The 25553-nt window shown below is 42.7% G+C and overlaps 1 protein-coding gene across 12 annotated transcripts in view; it reads left to right on the forward strand.

The window, feature by feature from the left end:
• The window catches only part of LRRC3B (leucine rich repeat containing 3B), an 82403-nt gene extending 57862 nt beyond the window's left edge, over positions 1 to 24541 (forward strand). For 9 of the 12 annotated variants that reach the window (XM_072951654.1, XM_072951676.1, XM_006205315.2 and 6 more), the window contains one exon: positions 23274 to 24541. In XM_072951654.1, the coding sequence (XP_072807755.1) occupies positions 23438 to 24217 (780 nt within the window). In that variant the 5' untranslated portion in view covers positions 23274 to 23437 and the 3' untranslated portion in view covers positions 24218 to 24541. Of the gene's footprint in view, positions 1 to 13712; positions 14283 to 19000; positions 22641 to 22694; positions 22759 to 23273 lie in introns of those variants that run through there. The other 3 variants (XM_072951922.1, XM_072951776.1, XM_072951994.1) reach the window with 3 other exon arrangements.
• Positions 24542 to 25553: the final 1012 nt, after the last annotated feature.

A 25553-nucleotide genomic window follows, 5' to 3' on the forward strand; every position in this document is an offset into this window, starting at 1 on the left:
CTCAATAGTTTCCAAGGATCCTCCCATCTGAACTGTCTGCCGTCGCCTTGTCCCATTTCTGCTGATGACTCAGCCAGTTTAGATAGTCTGCCAGGCCTATTCAGTCAGGATCAAAGCTGGATGAACAATTCCCTTGAAAACTTTCTCTTTCCTCCCTTGTCAAGAACAAAGTTGAGAAAGTTCCAGCCCTCTCTGTGAAGGCTCTGCATTTCCTGATAGTGGCCAAGGAACCAAAGGCAAAAGCAGATTGCATGGAGCTGGTCAGGAGAGCTGGTTCCCATGACATCAAGTCCAAGAATCAATCTAGGGGGCATTTAAAGGACCGGGCAGTGTTAGGAATTGGGCACGTTGGTAGGAACATCTCGATGGTGCCCTGGCCTTGACCACAATATGTGTTGCATCTGTGTTTACACCTTTCTACCTCTTTTCTGAGAATTTCCAGTGCTTTGCTCCAACTTTCCTACTGACTCTCTAGAAACATATTTAATAGTTCAAAGTGAACTTGAGATTCAGGTGGAATTCAGAACTTTGATTTTGCCCCAGTCAGCAGCTCTCCATTCCCACACACTGGAATGTTTACAATTGCTTAAATGTACTCTTTAGCCTTCTTGACTTCACTGGAGTTTGTGTGTGTGTGTGTGTGTGTGTGTGTGTGTGTGTGTGTGTTTTGCTTCCTAATGTGATCCATCTCCTCAACCCCTGCATGTCAAAGGGCTTCTCATCTTCCTAGCCTGTGCCCATGGACCAGTCGGTAAACTCCTCTGAACCTTAGTTTCTTCAGCTGTGGAAGGAAGATAAGCTCTTTAATGGTGAGAGTGGGCTTGCTAAAGCTGCAGTAATCAATGATTCCCCACATCTCAGTGGCTTAAAATGATAAACGTTTCTCATTCATGCTGTGTCCAGCATGAGTCAGTAAGGGGATCTGCTTTTCCTAGTTACTCACTGACCCAGGAAGGCGGAGGTGGGGATGAGGGAGTCCTTAAAACTCACTGAAGTTCTGCTCTGAATTCATTAGCCAAAGAGATCATATGGTCACACCCAACTTCAAAGAGGGTGAGGAAGTGCACTGATGATTTTTTGAAGCACTGTGATGACAGCCACACCTCCGTCAAGGCGCCTGGTAAACCCTGGGGTATCATACAGATGGCAGGTGATGTCACTATTCTTCCTCTTTGCATGGGCCAGCCTCAGTTTGGTGACGAGACAGACAGAACATGCATGAGTCAGTGCACACACACACACACACACACACAGATGAGAGAGAGAGAAGTGGTTTGCATGGATTCTGCATCAGTTCAAGCCCTGCCTTAATCAGTTACCTACCCTGTGACCTTGGGGAAATTGATTAACTTCTCTGGGCCTTAATTTCTTCACCTGGAAAATGGGGACAGTATTGTAAGTTCCTTCAAGGTGGTTATGCATGTTACATGTTAGTGACCATGAAATTATCAGATGTCGTACCTGATGCCATATACATATTTGCTTATTCAGATGGAATTATACAACTGGCATTTTTCTTTTAATGTTAAGATGTGGTAGACTTCATATGTATATTTCTGTGTATATATACGTGCCCATGTGTGTGTATTCATCTTGCTTTTAAAAATAGCTGCACACTATTCTATTTTTTGGCCGTATCTTAATTTTCTTATGCAGTTCAATTGATTGAAACTTCCTATAATACAAGAATATCTTGGTTTCATGAATCTCCATTCGTTGAGCTATTTCCTGCTGTACATCCTCAGAAGGAGTGTCTAAAGTTTGTGTCTAATGCCATTCAGTGGGGAAGCATTTGTCCAGATCTACTGATAATTTAGTCCAGTCTCTCTGTTGTAACATCTTCATCTGGTGACAAACATTCTCTTAAGATTGTATTGCCCAGAGTTCCCCCAAATAGAAAGCACCGTGTTCTTAGGTTTAGTCCCAAATGGTTACTTTCCATTAATGGACTCAGCTCTGCTATAGGGTTCACATAGACTATACGCCTTGCCTTCACCCGGTGACCACCATGCTTGTCCCCTTCGCTCTTCTCCTCGCAGTGCCTGGACATGATACATGTGCCATAAACATTTCCTGAATGATGTAGCTCTGATTGCTTAGTGCCCCATATTCCTTATGGTTCCGTCAACACTGCTTCTTTTAATATTTCATTTGAAGCCCAGTCTCGTCATTCTAGTCTCGGATGGCTCATGCATAGCCTTTCTGACTCCTCCATCCCCCACCTCCCCAACTTATTTTTCTTCTTTGGAGCGTTTTATAGCTTCTCTTGTATATACCGATAGCATACACAGAAGTAAATCTCCAGCTCAGAAAAAACGATCAGCTTTACATCCCAGGCAGGATGGGGCCATTGCTTGTCGAGCTTTCCAGGGAGAAAACTGGAGATGGGACTTCGCGTGTGAGAAGTTCATTAGCAAGAACTCTTGGGATCAACATTTATGGATGAGATGGATGGGCTGAAGAGAGGGAGAAGTTAAACTGTGATGCAGACCCAGTGATGGCCTCAGCCAACCCCATGGCAGCTCAGAGTTGTCCCAGATTGAGCCAATATGGCCACAACTGTATCCCCTACATTGGTCAGTCATTGGATGCAGGCTGTTCCTGGAAGGCCAAGTGACTGCTGTGGAGACAGTGCCCGAAGGGGATCCTCCTCTCCAGCAGCACTCCTGGTAGCTAGGACAAGCCCTTCACTGAAGGGCCATGTGGGTGGCAGATCACAGTGTCCACTACAGAGCAGGACAGGACATTGGTCACCATAGCTCAGTCCCTTCCTATATTATAAGCTCAGAGAGAAGAGGACATTTCCTGCTGCTCCAGTGTTCCATCCTCTCCTGCCAGGCCGCCTATGTTGATGATAGTGGGCTTAAAGGTCTTACTTACTGTGTTTTTCTGACTTTTCATTATTCTTTAAGGTTTGCATGCAGTCCTTGTTTCTGCTGTTACTGTCCTTGGTATAATCTTTTAAGAAGACTTTTCTTTTGTTGCTATGACAATCAGTGCATCTTCTGCATTATAATTGCTCTAAATATGATCTCAGCATCCTTTTTCCTCTAGTTCTGAGGGGATAAGATAATTCCAAACATGAACTTGCTTAATAAAACCTGGGCTACTCTGGGTGGCATCCTTTTCCTTCTCTTTGAAGAAGCTGCTCTTGGAGTGAGCTCCCTGCTCCCATTCTCGTCTTTCCTCCCACAGATCATTTCCATTCAGCCCACTCAGTATTGCCTGGCAGCAAGGGGGGACGGGAATAGCGAGGAGAATGGAGACCCACAGAAGAGCTGCAGCCTCCTCCCCCTTGTATACTTGCAAACTGAGCTGCTAACAAGTGGCAGAATTGATTCATTTGAATTTCATCTCCCATTATTTCCTCCGCCTTCCCTCTGGTGCTGGTGATAATGAGCAGTGAAAATGACCCGGGACCCAGGAGGGAGATGAAAGCGAGAGAGAACCCAGGGGCTGAGAGAATCCATAGCTTGACTAATCAAGCATTAGCCTTGGTTCCTCCACCTCCCACGGCTGTAACACTCTGTGGCCACGGGCAGAGCCACCAAATAAGGAGACATTCCCAAAGTGGCCTCTGGAAAGCTTTCTATCAGATTCTTCCTTTGTTGACACTATTACGGCATCTTATTGAAGCTCCCATCTTGGTCATCTCAGAAGGAGGCTCGGGTGCCCCAGGTGCACCCGAGAAGGTATAACATGGACATTTTATGATGACAGATCAATAGAAAAAAGATCTTTAAAAATATGTCCACAACCAGACACGCAGGCTTCTGCCCTTCTCAGGTCAGCAGATAAGGGGGAAGAGGGGTGGGAAGGGATAAATTAGGAATTGGAGGTTTGCATATACTAACTACCGTCTGTAAAATAGATAAGCAACAAGATCCTACTGTACAGCCCAGGGAACTATAGTCAATATCTTGTAGTGACCTATGATGAAAAAGACTATGAAAAGAAATATATATATATATATATATATATATATATATATATGGTGAAACATTACGCTGAACGTCAGAAATTGACACAACATTGTAAATTGACTCTACTTCAATTACGAAAAGAGTAATGTTCCCCTGAGGAGGAGAACAGACACACATTTTAAATAAAGGACCACAGGAAGACTAGTGCTTGCCGCTGCTTTGTGTGAAGGGAAGAAGTTCAGCCCAGTCAAGGGGTATTTGCCAGCACAGATCAGTAGAGGATAATGTCCTTTTCCATATCACCCTGCGTGATCACTACTTAGAGTATGCTTTTAAGCCACTCCTTCCTAGTTCTGGCTACAGAAAGGTATGATCCCCACCTGTCCCATTGGAACAGACCTACCTGTATCCCCAGATAGTTAAGAACCTACTACCTGGACAGTAGAAGAATCAGTTCTTCACGTGGCCAAGGCCTCGGTTTCCCCGTCACGGGATGCGTGCCATCTGTTCCTGCAGCTGGAGAGAACTTGGTGTCTGAGTCCTGCTGAGCTTGTCTTGACTCCGGGGAGTTGCCAGCAGCTGAGCACAAAGAGGCCTTGCAGACTCATAGACGCTCCATCTCCCTAAGGGCTGATGCCGAGCTGAGACAAAGTGCAGGCAAAGAGGGAAATGCTGCAAATTTAAAGTGAAGAATCCACTTGCTACAGATTCAGGGTCTATCTGTCACCGGCTCCCCATAAAAATTTTACCTTCATGTTTTGACGATACTTTTCTGAAACTTGTATGCCAGGCTGGCGTCACAGGCTCCATGACAATGCGTCTGGGAGACCAGGAACCATCTCGATGTGTTAAACAATGGTGAACCCTCCCAGAGCCCGACCTCCTGTGACTGTGGCCATCCCGGGGTGTCGTCCTGATCTTTCTAGGTGTTGCTTTTCATGCATTGGACGCTGCCTTTTCCGTTTCCCCCCAGTGGGAGAGGCAGTGTGTTTTTATTTGGAGCCTGCTTACAAGAGAAGCAGCTCCCAATTAGTAGCTCTCTCTCTCATCCTGCATTTCCACGTGGATGTCCCTCTGGGGGAGGGAGGGGAAGTCCGCACTGGCAGCAATGGGGACTCACTCCCAAGACTCCAGCCCCTACCCTGTCAGGCTCTTAAGTCCTTCGGAAGCTTCCACTTTGTTTGCAGCCATTCAGCCCTTCATTGAGCAAACAGGTCCTGAGCACCGACTGTGTCGTTGACCCCAAGACAGCTCTAGGGATGGCCATACCCCCACCCCCATGCATGGGTGTTTTGCTCTGCTCTGTCCAACTGTCCCACCAGCAGGTGGGATTTACTTTAAGAATGGCTGTAGTGGAAAGAGCAAAAAGGAGAGAAGTGCTTGGGGTGGGGGGGGAGCACACTCATGCTTAGATCAAGTGTTAACTGAATCAGGGAGTCGGGGAGACCAGCCCAGCCTCACCTCCCTCCTATTCTCACATCCTGAGACCATACAAAAGCAAAAAGCCACAGGTGGAGTAGAAATAACACACTGTCACCTGACCAAACATTATTTGAACTGAATAGGTATCAAGCTTGGTTTAATGCATAGTAATTTGGTCATAATTCCTGAAACCATCTTATAAGCAATGGGGTTTGTGCCTGCATCTTAATATTGTGATGGTTTACATTTTTTAAATTGGACAAACATTTAGAGGAGACAAGACGGGAGTTCACCTTTTTCTGGGAATGCTTTTCTCTTTCTTATCTTCACCTGGATGGATTCTTACCTTTTTACTTCTCTTACCTGGCTGGTTGGTTCACCAAGATAGAGAAAATGTAGGGTGGAGAATACTAATTTAGTTTTATTTAAACTAACATCTTACATCTGAGGAGATGAGGAAATCTTATTGCATCCTGCAGACAATTAAATGAGTTTGGAAAGTTTTATTTGGTTTGTTGTTGACAAAACCTAAGTCCCTGGGTAGCTGTTAATTTTTCCGGTGATTCACAGAGGGAAAAGGAGCCAACACAGGGCCCCACATTTCCCTATGAAACTTCAGTGAACTCAGTTCTGATTTCCTTTTTTTTTGTTTGTTTTCTGGAGTTTCCTTATTTTGAAAGGAAGTTTTTTTTCTTTCTTTCTTTTCTTTTTTTGTATTTGGGGGAAGCCTATGTTTAACTGAGACGGTAAAGGACTCGTGGAGAACAGGAAAAGATAAGAACATTTCTAGACTGTATCCAACCCATTGATCTAAAAAGGGCTGCCTCATTCATCCACTGGCATAATTTCACAAACAGGAGGCAGCCTGTCTGATGATCCTTCTGTTAGAATTAAATTGTCATCTGTAGCATCCAAGCAAGTTCTTTGAATGACTTTATAGTTCTACAGATATTGGTTGGTTTTTCCATTCTAACTTCGTCTTTAAGGAGGGCTTAAGTTTTTTGAAAAACGTATGCCACGGGATAAAATTAACGAGGAAAACTTTGATCTTATATGATCCCCCATGTGATCACTGAGAAGATGAAATTGTAAAGTGTACATTAGGGCACTTAACAGAATGAAGAATCTAAGTCTGAAATCAAAGGCAAATCACATGAAGATTGAGGATGATTTAAGTACCACTTGGTTTCTGCTAACAGATTGGAGGGGTAGCAATTTTACTTGGTTTGACAGGCAGTCGTTCTGGAAAGGAAAATTTATGAGGTTCTAGAAGGAAGGATAATCTGAGTGCAAATGAGTTATCTATTCACCTTTAATTGAAATCAGAGTCCAGGTGTCAGCCTCAGGTTATCAGCCTGGATTATACAGTGACAACTTGTATGAAGTCGTAGGTCTGGGCGGGCTTGATGGCGGGTTAATGGCCAAAATGAAATTGGAGAAAGCAGTCCTTTGGTGTTCTACTTTCAGGGCTATGTAATGGGGTGTGGGTTTCATTTGATGGGAACCTTTTTCCAACAGAGCAATAAATGAGAACCTCCGAGTATCTACATGCTGACAATAGCTTCTGAATTAATAAGATGTTGTTTATTTCAGTTCTCTTTCATAACGATTGCTAAGACCTGACATTTAAATTCATCACTGAACCTCTAGAAACCTCACTTTCTTTGTAGTTGTGTCTTTGATGTTTGTCTCTGTGTTGGCATGATATCTTCCAAAGCCTGAGAGAGCTGGCAAGCACTGGAGGGCTGTCTCCTTGTGCCCAGAACTACCACACAGGCTTCGTTCCCAAGAGTATGTTGAAAACAAACATCACTCCACAAAGAAATAACTAGCATTTACCGCACACTGACTTTGTGCAGGTGCTGTTTTAAGCCCTTTACCTGCATGATCTCACTTGGTCCTTACTACAAAGAGAAGCAGTAAGCACTGCTGTTACCCTCACTTACAAGGCAGGGCGCTGAGGCAAGGCAAAGTTACGGACAGAACTGGGATTCAGCCCCCGACAGTCTGACTCCTGAGCCCTCGCTCCTCGCCACTGGGCTCCACTGACAGAGCCCTGACCCCGGGCTGCGCACTCCACCAGGCACGAGGGACATGGGAGCAACCAGTATGTAATAGATTATTCAGATCTGACCTTGGAATCGCGTGGGTATCTGTCATCTATGTATCATTTTTTCTGGGCTACTTGGAGGATAGCGTAAGAATTTGGAACATTATTGACCATCATGGTCAGCAGATAGAATTAAATAATTTGGTTTCTACAGATAACGTAACTGCTGGTGTCCTTCAGCACTGAGCAATTACAGCATTCTTGAATGAGGTCTCCATTATACTTTACTAAAAAGCATACTTTTCTATTCATTGTTAGTGTAAATATGGTAAACAAGTATCAATGAGGCCTTGTGATAATTAGCATAAATGTATTAATTTCTTAAATTGTTAAAACGGTCATGTGCATCAGCTAGCTTTTGCTATGTAACAATGTCCCCAAACTCAGTGGCATTTATTATTGCTTACAAGCTCACGACTAGCTGGGTGGTTCTGGTCTTGGCTGGGCTCACTCATGAGTCTATGGTCAGCGACGGGTCAGGCAGCTGGCTCTGATGATCGGGTTGGACTTTCTCACATGTTGGGAGCGTGGCTGGCTCTAGGCTGGAGTGCCTCAGCTGGGACAACTGGCTTCCTTTTATGGTCATTAATTATCAGCGAAATAGCTAGGGATTGTTCATACGGTGGCTGGGGAGATTCCAAGAGCAAAAACAAGAACATGTCTGGACTCTTGAAAAGGCCTAAGCTTAGAACTGGCATAATGTAACTTCTGCCTCATCTGTGGTCAAAGCAAATCCTAAAGCCAGCCTAGATTCGGGTGGTGGGGAAATAGACTCCACCTCTTGATGGGAGGAACTTGAAGGTTACATTACATAAAAGCATGGATAATACAAGATGGTGAATAATGGAAGACATTTTTGAAAACAATCTACCACACCATGAAAAATGAGTATTATCGTACCCATTTTATAGGTGAAGAAGTTGAGGTTCTTTGCTACATAACAAGACCCAGAATCATAAAACTAATAAGTAGTAAGTTACTAGCACTAATTAGTAATGACAAAGTTAGACAAGCTTAAGTATGTCGAACTCCAAAGCTCTTTCTTTGAAATACCACTCCATAAGGTTTTCAAGGCCTTTAAGGGTCATGTTTGGTTTTTTTTTTCCTTTTTATATGGAATTATAGTAGATCGACAATCTTGTGTTAGTTTCAGGGCACAGCAAGGTGATTCAGTTATATATATACATATATATATATATATATATATGTATATGTATCTATATATATAAAAACTTTTCAGATTCTTTTCCATTATAGGTTATAACAAGATATTGAATATAGTTCCCTGTGCTATATAGTCAATTCTTGTTGTTTATCTATTTTATGTATGTTAGTGTTTATCTGTTAATCCTGTACTCCTAATTTATCCCTCCCCCATTGGTAAACTTAAGTTCATTTTCTATGTCTGTGAGTCTATTTCTGTTTTGTGAATAAGTTCATTTGTAATATATTTTTTAGATTCCACATATAAGTGATGTCATATAATAGCTGTCTTTCTCTGTTTGACTTACTTCACTTAGTATGATGATCTCTAAGTCTACCCGTGTTGAAGCAAATGGCATTATTCCATTCCTTTTTATGGCTGAATAATATTCCATTGCATACACAACACCTTCTTAATCTATTCAACTGTTGATGAGCACTTAGTTTGCTTCCATGTCTTGGCTATTGTAAGTAGTGCTTCTAAAACAGAATGTGAGTATCTTTTTGAATTAAGAGTTTTTGTCTTTTCCAGATACATGCCCAGGAGTGGGATTTTTTCCTTTTTATATGGAAGGAACTTCTAAGGAACTTTTCTAAGGAACTTCCTTACTGTTTTCCACAGTGGCTTCACTAATTTACATTCCCATAAAAGAGTACACTATTAATGATCTTTTCAAACATGAAAATGATTTCTGAGGATGAGGCAATAGAAGAGGATGAAATTCAAACATAATAATAGCCCATTCTTTGCAATTTATTTATAGGCATGAATATTTTAATCAAGGGACATTTCTTTCATTAAACAAAATGATCCTCAGTGATCACTCTGGATTATTCATTTTTTCATCTCTACCTGCAACAGACACTAATTGGTGTTGGATATTTCTGTATGGTAATAGTATATGACCCGGGAGGGATCAGCGGCATATAGAATTCTCATTTGCGAAGCCTGTTACCATATCCCTTCAGAATATCTGGGCAACGTAATAGTAGGAGGAGGAGGAATAGTAGTAGAGTGGTAATAGTAATTGCAGTAGTAGAGGTAGTATTAAAGCTTCTTTATCGTTTTTCTTATAGCTTCTTCATCCTGGATCTGAATTTAGCAAATGCCATCGTCTGTGGGTGGTTATGCTATAAATATAATGGGGCAGGAGGAGGCCTTTGGCAGGGGGACCAATTATCTTTGGGAAATTCTGAGTTAACAGGTTACTTGGCTGCGATTTTTCAGAATCTTTAATAAGCTGATGACTATCGTGACCCTCAAAGAAGGTGTTTCTTCGATTTATGTAATTGCAGAATATTCATTTGGTGAAATTCTCAGGCTCCTAGAAGCCTTGGGAAATCTGAACTTGATTCTGATCCCTTTGAAAGTATAGTTGGAGTCAATATTGTTTGTCAGGCGTCCGCTGTGAGGGAGGCAATGTTAGAAACCATATCAGAAATCCATGAAATAGGTATGATTCTTGCTTACAGTTGAGGAAACTGAGACTCAGAGCAGTTCCATTTTTGGCCAAGATCCCCGAGCTGGTACCACAGCTGAGAGTCAGACCTTGTTTTGTCTAACTCCAGGCCCATGGTGTTTCTTGCACACTTTGCTGAGATTCAGAAAGTTTAAGTGATCTCTTAGGATGACTCAGCTGGTCAGAGAGACACCACGTCTTGTATGCTTTTGTAATCTCTGTAGCTCCTAACAGAAAATAGGTTATCAGTCAATGCCTACTAGCCAGGCCATTTGTTTATTACCTAGTAAGTATTACAATCATGCTCACGGCAAAAGTTGCAATAGTGGAGAAGAGTGTAAGGTAAAAAGTAGAAATTCTCCTTCATAACAACAGCTCCAGAACCATATTCTGAATGTGAGACTATGATCCATTTTCCATTGCTCTTCCCTTACTTTTTACTTACACAACTGTGTGTGTGTGTGTGTAGATCCTTCTCTTTGTCTTACACAAATGGGATCATATATGTACATTTTTCACTTCAGATATAATTGACATCCTTTTTATTAAAAATATAATTGAAGTATAACATTTATATTAGTTTCAGGTGTACAACATTGATTTGATATTTGTATATATTGCAAAAAAATTGCTGCAATAAGTCTAGTTAACATCCATCACCACATGTAGTTACAATTAGTTGATTTACAATATTATACTAGTTTCAGGTATACAATATAGTGATGCTACATTTTTATAGATTATATTCCATTAATGTTATTATAAAATATTGGCTATATCCCCGTGCTGTACATCACTCCTCGTATCTTACTTTTTAATACCTACTAGTTTGTTACCTCTTAATCCCACTCTCCCGTTTTAACCTTTGCCCCAATCCTCTCCCCACCGTTAATCACTAGTTTGTTTTCTGTGTCTGTAATACTGTTTCCATTTTATTATACTCATTTGTTTGTTTTAATTTTTTAGATTGCACATATAAATGAAAACATAAAGTATTTGTCTTTTCTCTGACTTACTTCACTAATCATAATATCCTCCAGGTCCATCTATGTTGTTGGAAAAGACAAGATTTCATTCTTTTTATAGCTGAATAATATTCCATTCTCTCTCTGTCTCCCTCCCTCTCTCTCTCTGTCTCTCTCCACACATCGCATTTTCTTTATCCATTCATCTGTTATGGACACTTAGGTTGCTACCATACTTTGTCTATTGTAAATAATGTTGCTGTGAACATTGGGATACATGTGTCTTTTTGAACTAGGGTTTTTGTTTTCTTCCAATATACACCCAGGAGTGGAATTGCTGGACCATGTGTTAATTCTGTTTTTAGTTAAGTGAGGAACCTCCATACTGTTCTCCATAGTGGCTGCACCAATTTACATTCCCAACAATGTACTAGGGTTTCTTTTCTCTATAGCCTTGCCAACATTTATTATTTGTTGTCTTTTTGACAACAGCCATTCTGACAGGTGTGAAGTGATATCTCACTATAGTTTTGATTTGCATTTCCCTGATGATTAGTTACTCTGAGCATCCTTCCATGTCTCTGTTGGCCATCTGTATGTCTCCTTTGGCAAAATGTCTATTCAAGTCTCCTTCCCATTTTTTATTTGCTTGTTTTTGACATTGAGTTGTATGAAATCTTTATATATTTTGAATATATCCCCCTTAACTGTGGGATAGAAAGGTTACATAATTAGCAAGGGGCCAAGTCATGGTCTCCACATTGTTCCATTCAAACTAGGTCCACCTTACACGTGTGTCCTAAGTCAATGTGCCAGTCCTTTTTCTAGTCTTGATGCTCATGAAATGCAATTTTAAAGAACCATGGCTCATTTCACCTTGGGTTTCCATTTTGTGTATCTCTGAGGAGATAAGCCATACTCTGACCAGCATTCCTAAGGTTCTTCTGCTTTTACCAGCTAGGGATTTCTTCTATTCTTGAAGTTATTTGTTGTTGTTGTTTATTTTTAAAACGTAGAGTTCCCTCTCCAAATTTTCATTTGAAAAAATTTGAAATGTTCAGATAAGTTGAAAAATTGATACAATGAACACTTTTATCTCATCACTTTCTATTTACCCAATTGTTAATCTTTGTCACTTTTATCTCTCTCTTTCTACATACAAATAAATAGATAAAGTTTTTTTTTTCCCCTGGACAATCTGAAAGTTGCAGTTGTCATGATACTTTACCCCCAAATCTTGTACTTTCAAAGAACAAAGACTATCTCCTTTCTATTTGTACCATAATAAAACCCAATAAATTTAACTTTGATACAATATCTAATGTTCACTTTATATTCAAAATTCCCTCCAGTTGTTTCAGTTATGCCCTTTTCTAGCATCTTTTTTTACAAATCCAGAAATCAATCTTTCATATTACTTTTGGATGTTGCCCCAGAATCATCCTTCTGCCCCTCCTTCAAATGGAAACCAATCATTCTCACCTAAGTTTCAGGAGGAGACTGCAAAGAGGAAAATGAGAACTGGTTAGAAACAGCTAGGCTCAAGATGGCAGAAGACTTGACTTCCAGTGGACCTTGAGCCTCATTGTACACTCACTGTAATACATTAGCATGCTAAATGACACGCTTACCACCACCATGACAGTTGACAATTGCCATAACAACAATCAGAAAAGCCCATACAAGGACTGAAAAGGAGTACTGCCTCAATTCTGGGTCCAAACCACACCTCTGTTCTTGAATAAGTCATCAACATTCCTCCCACTCTTTCCAAATCCCTCCTTTTACCTTGACCCTACCTATCTCCTACTTCCCCATCTATGGTGTTTCCATTCACATTGGGTTGAGAAGTTGATTTATGAACTAAGTTCCTGCTTCTCCATTCCTTGGCCAATGAATAAAGCCTTTGCTGTTCCAGCCTCAGCATTGGTTTTGTTCCTGTCTGTGTGAATCCAATGGAAAAAAGAACTTCCAGGGCTGAGACAAGGGGTCTTGGCCTGGGCTAAGACCCCGGCGCGGTTCCAGACAACAAATTTGGTGACATCTTTGGTTGTCACTTCTCTTATTTTTAATCTAGAATAGTTCTTCAGCTTGTTCTTGTTTGATTTTGCTTTCTGTTTGTTTGTTTACTTGTTTTTTTTTTCCTTAAAGCACGCTAAAGAGTCCTGATTAATCACCCTGTACAATGTCTCAAGTTCTAGATTCAGGTTAAATGTATTTTCGCATGAATACTGTATAGGTGATGTGAGAACTATTTCATGGTTGATTAAAAAGAAATGTGAGGTTCTGGAGAAAGAATGTCTGCTATTTTAGAAAAAACAACTAAATGCTAAAACCCATAATAGAGCATAATCTTTGAAAAGTCATTGACAGTTTCTGAAGCACATTTCATATATATTCATTTCATTTTATCCTCATGAGACCAAGGAGGTGGGTATTATTGGTCACAGTCCTAGGGCAACGAAGGCATGGAAGTGTAATTGATTTGCTAAATTCCTTGGAATTCAAGGAAACTGGAGTTCAAATTCCAATTTCTGGACCTTCATTTTGGATCTGAATCCTGTACACTTCCCACCAAGTCAATGGCTAGGGTTAAGTAGGATAAGTTTAAAAAAATAAATGGTAACAGTCATTCATCCCACTCAGAAGTACAACTGAATTCAGCATAAATTAGTGCTTTCTAAAAGCAGCTTTCAGGTTGCCTCTGGACCCTGGAGAGTCTTTGGGAGCCTACGTTTGTATAGATTATGTGTTAAGAGTTTGCCAGGCTCTCACTGTTGTAGATGCCATAGGCACTTACTAGGAAATAATAATAGAGAAGCAGAAAGAAACTGAGATGGATGGGTTCCCACTTAGTCTTTCTATAAACTTGCAGCATTTTGAATAATAAATACAGATGTTCGCAAAGACACAATCTTATCTTTATTCTTTGTTTAGTACCCAGAGAGGGAGGGATGCTAGGTTCCAAATAAAGGTGTTGTTTATTTGTTAGTGTCGGCTGAACAAAAATGCACAACCTGAAAGTTTGCCGTTAAGTTTTTTTTCAGAGACCTTACTGAGGACTATAGCCCAGGAGAGACAGCCTCTCAGATAGCTCTGAGGAGTTCCTCCAAGGAGGGAAGGGAAGAACCAAGAGACAGAGGAGTTTTTGCTGGGGAAAAAAAACAACAACAAACAACAACAACAACAAGAGAAGCAAGTAGGTAGTTCAACATGGAAAGCTTACTGCTAATCACAGAAAAGCAGACATCTCAGATTAGTGATTTTAGTGCTTTTCTTTGTATGGGAAGATGCAAGAGCCTGGGCTCATTGAAGTGATTCCTTAGAGGTGAATCTGAACTATGTAGAACCAGTATCCTGTTTCTCTCCTCCCTGAATTCCCTCAAGGCACACCTTTAGGGGTTTTTCAGGGGGTGGGTGCACTGGCTGATGGCCTGACGGCAGACAGTATTCTTTGTTTACTAAAATGGCAGGCAACAATTTTTTTGTCTACATTAGTTTTTACAGTGGGTTCATGGGTGGGAAGAAGGTTTAAAACCTGTCTGGAGATCTTCAGGTATTAGATGATGTAGGAAAGATGCAATGAATTCAAAAGAGGTTTTCGGTTTTTTGGAGTTTTTGCCCCAATAAACTAAAGGTTTACTTAGAAATTTACTTTGTGAAATAAGTTTCAAAAGAGGAAAAGCAGTGCCTGAACTGACACATTGGAACAAATGGATTTCATGTCATTCTGATAAAAGTTTTGTTTCTAAATGGCCTTCAAGAGATCCTTAGGGGAAAAGAGAGTTTCCTCTCCTGTTATTGACTTTCCCAAACTTTGTTAGGAAGTGGTCAACAGAAGGCTGGTTCAGCATTTGAAACTCAGCACTTGTATTTACAGATTCTCCATATCAAAAAGTGGCTGGTAGAGGAGCTATGTAATTAATGGGTGTTGACTGGGATCTGTTCTGCTGAGCATCTGGGACCCACGTTCTGTCCTTCAACTGACCTGCTGTGTGCCTGCCAGCAGCCCCCATTCACTGAGATCTCAGCAGTACTGAAGCAGGACTAGTGATGTCCATCATGTGAATCTCACAGGGCTGTTCAGGGGTAACTAAATGAAAGTACATCCATAGCCTTGCCCCACAAGCATCTAATCACAGTTCAAAAATGTAAGACAATTGTATAATTTTAGAGCTTTTGGCTTAGAAAAAGAGGCTTCAGCCTCTCTCCCGGCCTCCCCACATCCTGCCAGTCTTTCTTTGCAGCACTCAGCTGTCCCCTCAGTGTAAAATCCATCATGGTCCTTGTTCCTTATCTTAGTGAAGTCAGCTGAGAAAGAGAAAAAAAAAATTACTGAGACAGGAGGGAAGGAGGCAGGGCAGAACCATTAAAAGAATGACACAGCAGTTAGCACCACGATGGTGGAAGATTCAGCTCCCAGTAGACCTTGAGCTTCAGTACACCCTTATTGTAATGCAGCAGCTGCTAAATGACTCTTCCACAGGCGCCAGGACAGTTTCCAGGCTGATCATGAAAGGTCGAAGGGTGAGTGATGGCCCAGTTCCTGGGAACCCCAGCCTCTTCCCCAGAGTAGTTGGAACAACCCTCCCACTTAGTAGCATATGAAGCTACCCAGCCCATAAAAGTTCACAACTCCACATCCAGGGGCTGGAGGGCTCTCTCTCTCTGCCTTCCTCTTCCCTTTTGAGAAGGGCCCACATTCCATCTGTGGAGTATCTCCTAGGTCTTTTTCTTGCCTTTTGAGATGGCCTGCACTCTGTCTATGGAGTGTGTCAATCTACTTTTGCTTTAACCACCCCCATGCCTCGTGGACTCTCTGGCCTCTGAGACGACCTACACTCTGTCTATGGAGCATGCATCTCTCTGAATAAATCTACCTTCCTGCTACTCTGGCCCACTCTTGAATTTTCTCCTGGGCAAAGCCAAGGGCCCTCACTTGATGGGGCCCGCCCCAGGGACTCATCTGGGACCTGGGACGTGGCCGTCCTCTCATGCCCCATTTTTCCTGTATCATCATGATGGATAGTTTATCTGTAAAGGGGGGTGTGGTGCCATGTTTGACCACACCGACTCCGGAAGCCAAAGGACGTGAGTCCAGATCTTGCCCCTATCGCTAAGCAGCTAGGACAGTAGGCAGGTTACATAACCTCTTTATGCCTCAATTTGCTCATCTGTACAAAGGTCGTAATTGGTCCCTCTCAGGGTTGTAGTGAGGATTGTATAAGGTGATACATGTGTATCCAGGATAAAATGCAGCTGCTTTTTTGCCCCCACCAGTCCTTTAATCCCTGTTCTGTGCAGGTGATCGCCCTCTAGACCCTGAATGAAAACATCCGTCAGCCCCAGAACTTGCGCTTAGTTTAGGTTGTCCTACTATTACTTTAAGTCACCAACTCAATTAATTTAAGCCACAGTAAAAAGTAAATGTGATCATTTAAATATCTAGTCCAAGAAAGCAATCATTACTCTGAATTTCGTTACATAGTCAGTTATTTTCCTCCCTTCCTTGTTTCATGCTCAAAGGGAAAGGGAAGGGAGGGAGTGTGGTAGGCAGCTTGGTTTTTTTCTCCTCGCCCCTCCTTCTCCCTATGGGCAGCATGAGGTTGTTAAAATGGGTAAGACCCCAACCAACACGCTGAAGGCTCATGGTCTAGTAGTTAAGAGAAGCAGTAGTTAAGATAAATAACTTTGAGTTGAAAATACTAAATAACGTAGCAGAGGCTAGGATACCAGAGAAGGGAGAGTTTGGAGATTTCGGGAGCTCCCTGAACCACGGAATTCTGGATGTGCAAGCGGAACATACTCCTTTTAAATATAAGCGTTCCCAATTCTTCCTGTGTCTGTCTTACCAGCTCATATTCTTAGCTAAGTGAGCATAGCTGCTGTTATTAATGGACCAGCTAAATGACTCATGGGCCCAGATCTTCATAGTCAGAATTGAAACCAACGGGAAAGCTATTCCAAGCTGTGGAGGTCTTCCGTTGGGATGGTTCCTGATAAATCTCATATGTGTGGGATGAAGTGACATTCACCAATATCTTTCTAACCATTGATCTATGTTCATTGAGTTCAGCTTTGTGTGTCCGTGTAAGGAAGTGTGGGAGGAGATGAGATGGGAAACGAAAGATCGTTACGAGCAGCAACAGGGAGTCAGTAAAGCTTTTTGACCAGTGAGATGACAGGGTCAGTTACTTTAACTAGACATTCGGAGAAGAGTGGAAGCAGAGAGAGACTGTGCACAGCCAGCCCAGGAATGAGGCTTTTGCTTTCTTTCAGAGCAAGATGTTGGAGGTTTGAGTGGCAAAGAGGCAGTGGGAATGCAAAGGAAGAGAGAGAGACAAGGGAGAATGAAAAGGAAAACTTTTCAGGAAATCAGGAGGGAAGAGCAGGTGGTTTGTGGTAGAGGAGGAAGGTGGCTGGCTGGGGCTGAAGGGTGAAAATGACCTTGCTTTTAGGTATGCGTGGTTGGAAGCCCTGGTGGAATCTTGGGGATCAGAGGTTGTGCATGAAAACGTAGAAGTAAAATCCACGGCAGGGCTCAGTGCTAAAGATGGGAATTAAGGAGTTGCACTGACAAGCATGATCTCAAAGAGCACCAGCAGAGAAAATTACCGCTACAGTTCATTCACTTGAATTACTCAGGTCCCAGTTCTTTTTCCCTAATTTTCTGGTCAGGAATTATACAGATTGATGGCTTATGCAACCCACACTTAGTTTATAGGAAACCTGAGCAAGTAGAGCAATCAGGATATCATTTCTGTAATCGGCTGTAAAGCTAATTTTGTAAATATTGCATTGAAGAGATCATGCACCAAACTTCAGTCTTTGTGGAAATAAATGAAAACTACCCAAATAAGAACAGGCAAAGGCTATTTATTCAAAGCTTTCTATAGCAAGGGAGTTAGCCACCATCCCTTGCGTTTGGCAAAAATTCAAATGCAGGCAGGGGTGTGTAAAAGCTTTAAAAAGTGGGAAAAAAGAAAGGCTTCAAATATGCCTTGACTGGAGGCCCTTGGCGTGGGGAAGCTGGAGGCAGGCTCCCTGGAACCCAGGCTTCCTACGTGATGGGTTATAGCAGCAGATTCGGTTTTCTCAGGTTGGTCCTAAATTGGAAGCGGGAAAGCTGGCAGTTATCGATCAAGACCTGGATAATTTGGGCCTGCAAACTACACCTTGTAGTTTTGAGACAGGAGGGAAGGGGGCAGGGCACAGACATTAAAAGAATGACACAGCAATTAGCACCAAGATGGTAGGAGGTTCAGCTCCCAGTAGACCTTGAGCTTCAATATACCCACGCTGAAATACAGTAGCTGCTAAGTGGTCCTCCCACAGGCGCCAGGACAGTTTCAAGGCTGACCATGAAAGGTCAGAGGGGAGTGATGGCCCCGTTCCTGGGAATCCAGGCCCCCTCCCCAAAGGAGTTGGAATAGCCTTCCCACTTGTTAGCATATGAAGTCACCCAGCCCATAAAAGCTCACAACCCCCACACCTCATGGCCACTCTCCCGCACTCTGTCTATGGAAGGTGTATCTACTTTTACTTTAAGCTGAGCACCCAACCCCCACATCTCTTAGCCTTTCTCTTGCCTTTGAAACAGTCTCTACTCTGTCTATGGAGTATGTATCTCTCTGAATAAATCTACCTTTACTCAACTGTGGCTCGCTCTTGACTTCTTTCCTGCGTGAAGCCAAGGACCCACACTTGGTGGGGCGCCTCCCAGGGACCCAACCAACCCCTGGGACATGGCCATCCTCTCCCCACATTTTCTTGTATCAGCATTACTCTATAATCCCTTTTTAACTCTCTTTTCAAGCTGCTTTTGGGGTCATCTTTGGAGATCTTTACAATAGTCAATCTAACCCGTCTTAAATTTTAAATTTTTAATAGGTGATTCTAAATTTCTCCCTCAGAAAAAAGTGTCCCATCTATCCTCTCACCCAGGGTTTGAGAGTGCTGCGTGCTTCACCCTTTCATTGACACTGGACATTCTTCCTAATTTTAACCAAGATGAGAGGTACTTAAACTTGAATTTATTTCACCATAAGTGAGATCGAGAATCTTTTCATATAATTTGTTGGCCATGTATATATATATATTGTTTTTCTGCCCATTTTACTATTGAATCATGTTCTTACTCCTCTGTAAGACCTTGTGTATTAGAGAAAACATCCCTTTATTTTATCATCGGCCCTTTCATTTTGTAAGTTTGCCGTACGGAAGTCTTCATTTTAAGTACTTATATGTATCTTTTGTCGTATTGATTTGAATTTTATGTCCTGAATTGGAAGCCTTTCCTGTTTTGCTATTTTTTTGTGTGTGTTTTAATCAAATCCTTCTGTTTGGTAGCAGCGTTGCACGGGATGTAATTGGAAGGTTGCTGTGGCTGATGTTTCTCTCTGAATTGGAGCGTTCAGTTATCTCAGAAGAGTTCATGAAGCCCTGAGTGTCCCTGCGTATCCCCTAATGATGATAAGAAAGAAACAGGAAGCGAGATAAGAGTTTTTAAATCAGCCACTGAAAAAACTGTCTTCTCAGGCAGGCTGCGAAGTGCATTTCTGCTTTTCTTCTGGAAACAGTGTTTGATGTTTGCCACCTAATCTCAGCATTACTTGGTGTAGCTCAGAAACTTCTGTGAAAGGAAAATGTGAGCAAGGCATAGGTACAGGGGAAAACTGATCCTCTTTGGGGGCACAGCTCAGGCCAGAACAGCCTATCTGGAAACACTGTAGCTTCCTGATTGCCAGACACATTTAAAGGGAATGAGTCTCATGGGTTGAGAATTGCAGACGGGGAGTTAGCAGGTAGGAAGGATGCTGTTTAATTTGGTCTGTCCCTTCGGTGGGTCTTACTCCTTATCAGGAGGACAGACAGTGACTGCTGCTGTCGTCATTGCCATCACCAGTGGGACCCCAAGCCTTTGTGTTCTACACACTCATCCTGACGTTAGTAAGGTGGCTTTTTTTTTTCCCTAGCAAGATGGCTTATTTGCTACTTTGAATTTGTGGGTAGACCTGACTGGGAACAGAGCAGGAAATAGTTTAAGTTTACGGTCTCCTCTTTAGCTCTGTACCCTGCTGGGTGATAACTGATGTCAGAGGAATGCTCATTTTTTTGCCTCTGAGGCACATCTCCCTCTGGCTTGCTTTTCTGGGAGCCACTGTTTACCTATCCAGTAGTTTAAGGCTTTGCCAAGCTGATAAACCCTTCGGAAAATAGTAACTCAGCACAACAGAGTGGAGAGGCAGCTCTCCTCCCCTCCCTGCTGAAGGTAACCACGGCGTGATGTCTTTGGACATCCAAGGGCTCGTATCTCTACATCTTTTGTCACATTGTCCTGGACTGCGTGGAGGCTCCAGTGTTTGAGTCATAGCAGCCCAGCGATCTAGCCAGTCCCGGGAGATTTTGTTCCCTTTTTATCAATCTCAGAGAGAAAATGAAATAGTTCATTTGAATCCAACATCTTTGAGTACAAGGACCACTCAGTGTTTGTGCTCCCAATGGGCATTCCATCCAGTGTATAAGCGGACCGTTTGGGGCGTGGGATTTCCTCTCCAGAGAAACTGCACTCTGATGTTGAAAACTCAACGTGTGTCCTAAGCACTTCTTATCTGTGACCATGACCTTTGGACTGATCATTCTGGACAAACAATGATTAAGTCTAGAGATGTGTATTGAGAAGACGTTCTATTCTTCTTTCTATGAACTAGGAGTCTGCACTCATGATTTTCTCAAAGGCCACCATTTTGATGTGTAAAATCAAGACGCATTTGATGAATCAATGTTTATGTTCAACATAATAAAAATAATTACCATAGAGAAGGAAAAGCGTAGCTAGATTCTTCAATACTTCATTGGTTCCTTCATACAAGAGATACTTACTTAGTCCTTACTACATGTCAAGCACTAGGGTAGGAGTTGGGCATATATCTGGCAAAGTCATAGCAGCCATCGCTAACACGTATCGGGTGCTTACGACCTATTAGGCATTGTGCTACAGACCCGACATGCATCTTCATGTAATTCTCAAGTCAGCATTGTCCCTGGTGCTTTTGTCATCGCTGTATGAAGATGAGGGGGTGTAAGGCTGCCTAGGAGCACACTGCTAATGGGGATTAAAGCTGAGATAAAACCCAGTGTACTTTCCACTTCTTAATTGTTTGCTGTTGTTTCTGCATGAGGCAGAAGCAACTCCCTGCCTTCACAGAGCTCATCGTCTAACTTAGAGAACACTTTTCTTCAGGCAGACTCAGAATCCACCTCTGGAGAAGTGGAGTGTCCTCCCGAGAAGGCTTTCCACCTCCCAGCAGGACTCGGGCAGCTGGCACAGACTCAGCCAGTGGCAGTTGCTTGAGGACATGGACTTCCTGTATTTTCTCTAATCCATTTATTTCTCCCATCTCCTATGTCCTTCTTATGTCCTCCTCTGAAGCAACCTTTTCTTTGTTCCTCTGCTGCCCTTCTTCTTCTCTGAGAGTCCTCCCCTCCACGCCTGTTTATTTTTTTCTCTCCCACCTAGACAATGTCTACAGTCCTCAAATGCCATCAATGAAGTTTTGAAGGAAAACATGAAAGGGAGGTAAACGTTCACTGCCGATGGAATGAGCTGTTGATGGATGGCTTCGTAAGCCTAGGGTCCTTCTGTAGCATCTCTGGCATTTGAGAGACTCGAGATTCCAAAAGCACATCCACTTCATTCTGCTGTTGCTAATCTTATTTTTTTTTTCCATGATCAACAACCTGTTCATTATGTTTTCAGCTCACATTAATCTTTTCTGTGAGTTTGGTAACACTTGGAGTCATTTTTCCTCTGTATTTGCCCATCTGAGATCTTTAGAAAAGAAAAGTTCGCAAAGAGTGAGTCTGTTGCTCACTGCTGCAAGAGGATAATGTTTTCCTTGTTTCTCAGATCCTGAGAGAGAATCCTCTGAAGTCAGGCATGGATTCCCTCCACAGTGCAGAGAGCCCCCTCACTGGACTCCATGGGGTCCTCAGTTTGGGACTGATCTGCCACACAGCAGCATCAGAAGTCACAGCAGTGCCTGGACCCTGACTGTCCTAGTGGAGCAGATGAAATTGGGAAAGAGCTGTCCGGTAGTGGAAAGAGTTATGGCATTAATGAGTCAGAGCAAAGCCTTTGGCTTGGTTCCTGCCTCTGCCACCTACAAGCTACTTGACCTTGGGCAAGTCACTTAATCTCTCTGAGATCCACTCACCTAGCCTGTGAGGATGCCTGTCCTTTTTGTATGAGAGAGTAGTTTTGAATGTTAACTTATATTCACATCTCTATTTTGGGGTAAGTTTATAACCTTGCTCATGTCACTAATTTTTTGCAATTTCTGGGGCTGTTTCCAACACTAATAATATGTCTATGATTGGAAAGAAAAAAGAGGATATTGAGGAAGTCTTAGAGGCTAGTATTTCTAAATTCTCTATTATATTTTTTTAAAAATGGCTTGGAGCTGCATGTCCTACTTGAAGACCTACTGGGGACATGATGCATTGTTTAGAAAATGGAGAGAATCCTTTGGACACTCAGTTAAGGACATCCTTCCAGGTACAATGTACTCTCAAGACTTCACAAGGGAGGCAGCGCTCTTGGAGATTCCAGGCTGTAGGTCCCAAGAACATTTTGTTGTGAAGGTTGGAATGCGCTCATTTATTCTGCAATTCAAGTAAGATATTTCTTTAGAGAAGGTACTCCAAATTGAACATCCATTCAAAAGCTAGGAAAGATACTGTTATCCATGGTCCATTACCTGTGAAGCATCAGTATTATTTCTCATTGCTGCCCAAGTGCAGGGCTCACTTGCATTGACGGGCCTGTTATTGTAGGAAGAAGGAAAGAAGGGTAGTTACATTTTATTATTGTAGAATTTAGATAAAGGGTTCAGAATGTGGCGACGGCCAGTAGAGACAAGAGAAATCTAGACTCTTTGCTCTAATTCTGCCCAACTGAAAACAAGGCGGCGTAATTTGGAAATGTTGTCATTTATTGACACTCTTCCAACATCTGGGATTTGAGCAGGAGACTCCCATTGCACAGGTAACTCCCAGTGGTTTGGGTGGAAATTACCTGCATAACCAACTCTCCTGCCCACACACAATGCCAGATACCTGAGAGCATTTTTAATTGCACTGTGCCTCCCTTTGCAAAAGAGCTGATTGCGTCTGCTTCCCTTTCCTTTAGGTACCCAAGCGAGGACAGGAATAATGAAGGGATGCGTGTGTTAGCTGCAGCCCTGTGAACTACGCGGGAAGGAAGTCAACAGTGTGGACAGAGCTGGGGCCGTCACCACGCTTGCCTGTTGGAATAAATGAGGAATGGGCTTGTGATTATGCTGACATTCCAGCATGAATCTGGTAGACCTGTGGTTAACCCGTTCCCTCTCCATGTGTCTCCTCCTCCAAAGTTTTGTTCTTATGATACTGTGCTTCCATTCTGCCAGTATGTGTCCCAAGGGCTGTCTTTGTTCTTCCTCTGGGGGTTTAAATGTCACCTGTAGCAATGCAAATCTCAAGGAAATACCTAGAGATCTTCCTCCTGAAACAGTCTTACTGTATCTGGACTCCAATCAGATCACATCTATCCCCAATGAGATTTTTAAGGACCTCCATCAGCTAAGGGTTCTCAACCTGTCCAAGAACGGCATTGAGTTTATTGACGAGCACGCCTTCAAAGGAGTCGCCGAAACTCTGCAGACTCTGGACTTGTCTGACAACCGGATTCAGAGCGTGCACAAAAATGCCTTCAATAACTTGAAGGCCAGGGCCCGAATCGCTAACAACCCCTGGCACTGTGACTGTACCCTGCAGCAGGTTCTGAGGAGCATGGCGTCCAACCACGAGACCGCCCATAACGTGATCTGCAAGACTTCCGTGCTGGACGAGCACGCCGGCAGACCATTCCTCAATGCTGCCAATGATGCTGACCTCTGTAACCTCCCTAAAAAAACGACTGATTATGCCATGCTGGTCACCATGTTTGGCTGGTTCACCATGGTGATCTCCTACGTGGTGTATTACGTGAGGCAAAACCAGGAGGATGCACGAAGACACCTTGAGTACTTGAAATCCCTGCCGAGCAGGCAAAAGAAGGCAGATGAACCCGATGACATTAGCACCGTGGTGTAGTGTCCACACCGACTGGCACTGACCAAGAAATCCCTTTGCAACTGCAGTAGAATAAGTGGTTTAATTCTCTCATCCATTGTAAACATTTAAAACTTTGTCTCTCGGTTTCTTCCGAATTATGCCACTGTTGAACTTTTAACAAACATGACAACCTAACAAATCATTTTAGTTTAGGTGACCCACCCCTTAATTGTACCCCTGGTGGTATATTCCTGAGTAAGCTACTCTCTCTCGACGTTAGTTAGATCCATCTCACTATTTAATAATGAAATTTATTTTTTTAATTTGAAACCAAATAAAAGCTTAACTTTGAACCATGGAAAACAGAGTGACTTATTGGTCAAGAGAACAGTACGGTCATTCCATTGCTTTACAGAGGAACAGATGACCCTTGTGAACCTAACAGCTATCACAATGAAAGATGTTATTAAGCTCTACTGTACACTGGGGAGCCGTGGCTGGATTACCAGCCAGGTTAAAGATCTGTCAGACTTCAGAATACTAAGCCTTAGCAAACGCAGGTGATACACATGGTGTGGCATCCCGCAGAGGCTGAAGCTGGGCTGCCTCTAGGTGTTTGCCATCCGGAAGTCGGTGTGTTCAGCTAAACACGCCACTTCTACTCTATATTAGACACATGGAAAAGAAAAACAGCCCATATTCTGTCCTCAAGATCACCTGCTGGTGGACAGAGATGTGTGACAAATATAGATGTCGCTATGCCAAAAAGCAGGTCCCAGTAATCATACGGCATCAACTGTGTGCAAGCCCTTTGGGTACTATTACTGTGTCTCCAAATGCTCCCTCCCAGTGGAGAATGCGACAGACACCTCACCTGCAGAGGAGGAAGCTGTGCATGAAGGTCTAGGTAGAAAGTATCAGAACGCAAATCTGAATGAACCAAGGCTTCCGGTCTCCAAAGACTGATCAGTCTTCTCATTGCATTCTTACTGGGTTGGCTTATAGAGTACAATTTACATATTAAAAATCCCCGCATGTTAAGTGATAGCTCTATACATTTGACAAGTGCCTGCACCTGTGTATCAAGATAGTGTGTCCCTGATACTGTTCAGAGATAGGAGAAGGCTCACGTGGTTCTTGGAGTGGGCAGTTGTGTTTCTCTGGTTTTCAGCTGCAGTTACAGGGCATCTCTGAAACTTGGGTGGGATCTCATTAGATGGTGATGTAGGTAAGGAAGGTGGAGAAAACAGGGAACAAAGGGACAAAAGTATACGGAGGTGTGTAGGATAAAGGGGAAGCGAGAGACGAGGCTGGAGCCACATCACAGGGACCTGGACTCCAGACTCAGGAACAAAAGTAACTAATAACGTTTATG

This window comes from Vicugna pacos, chromosome 1 (genome assembly GCF_048564905.1).
Source record: "Vicugna pacos chromosome 1, VicPac4, whole genome shotgun sequence".
Classification (NCBI taxonomy): Eukaryota; Metazoa; Chordata; class Mammalia; order Artiodactyla; family Camelidae; genus Vicugna; species Vicugna pacos.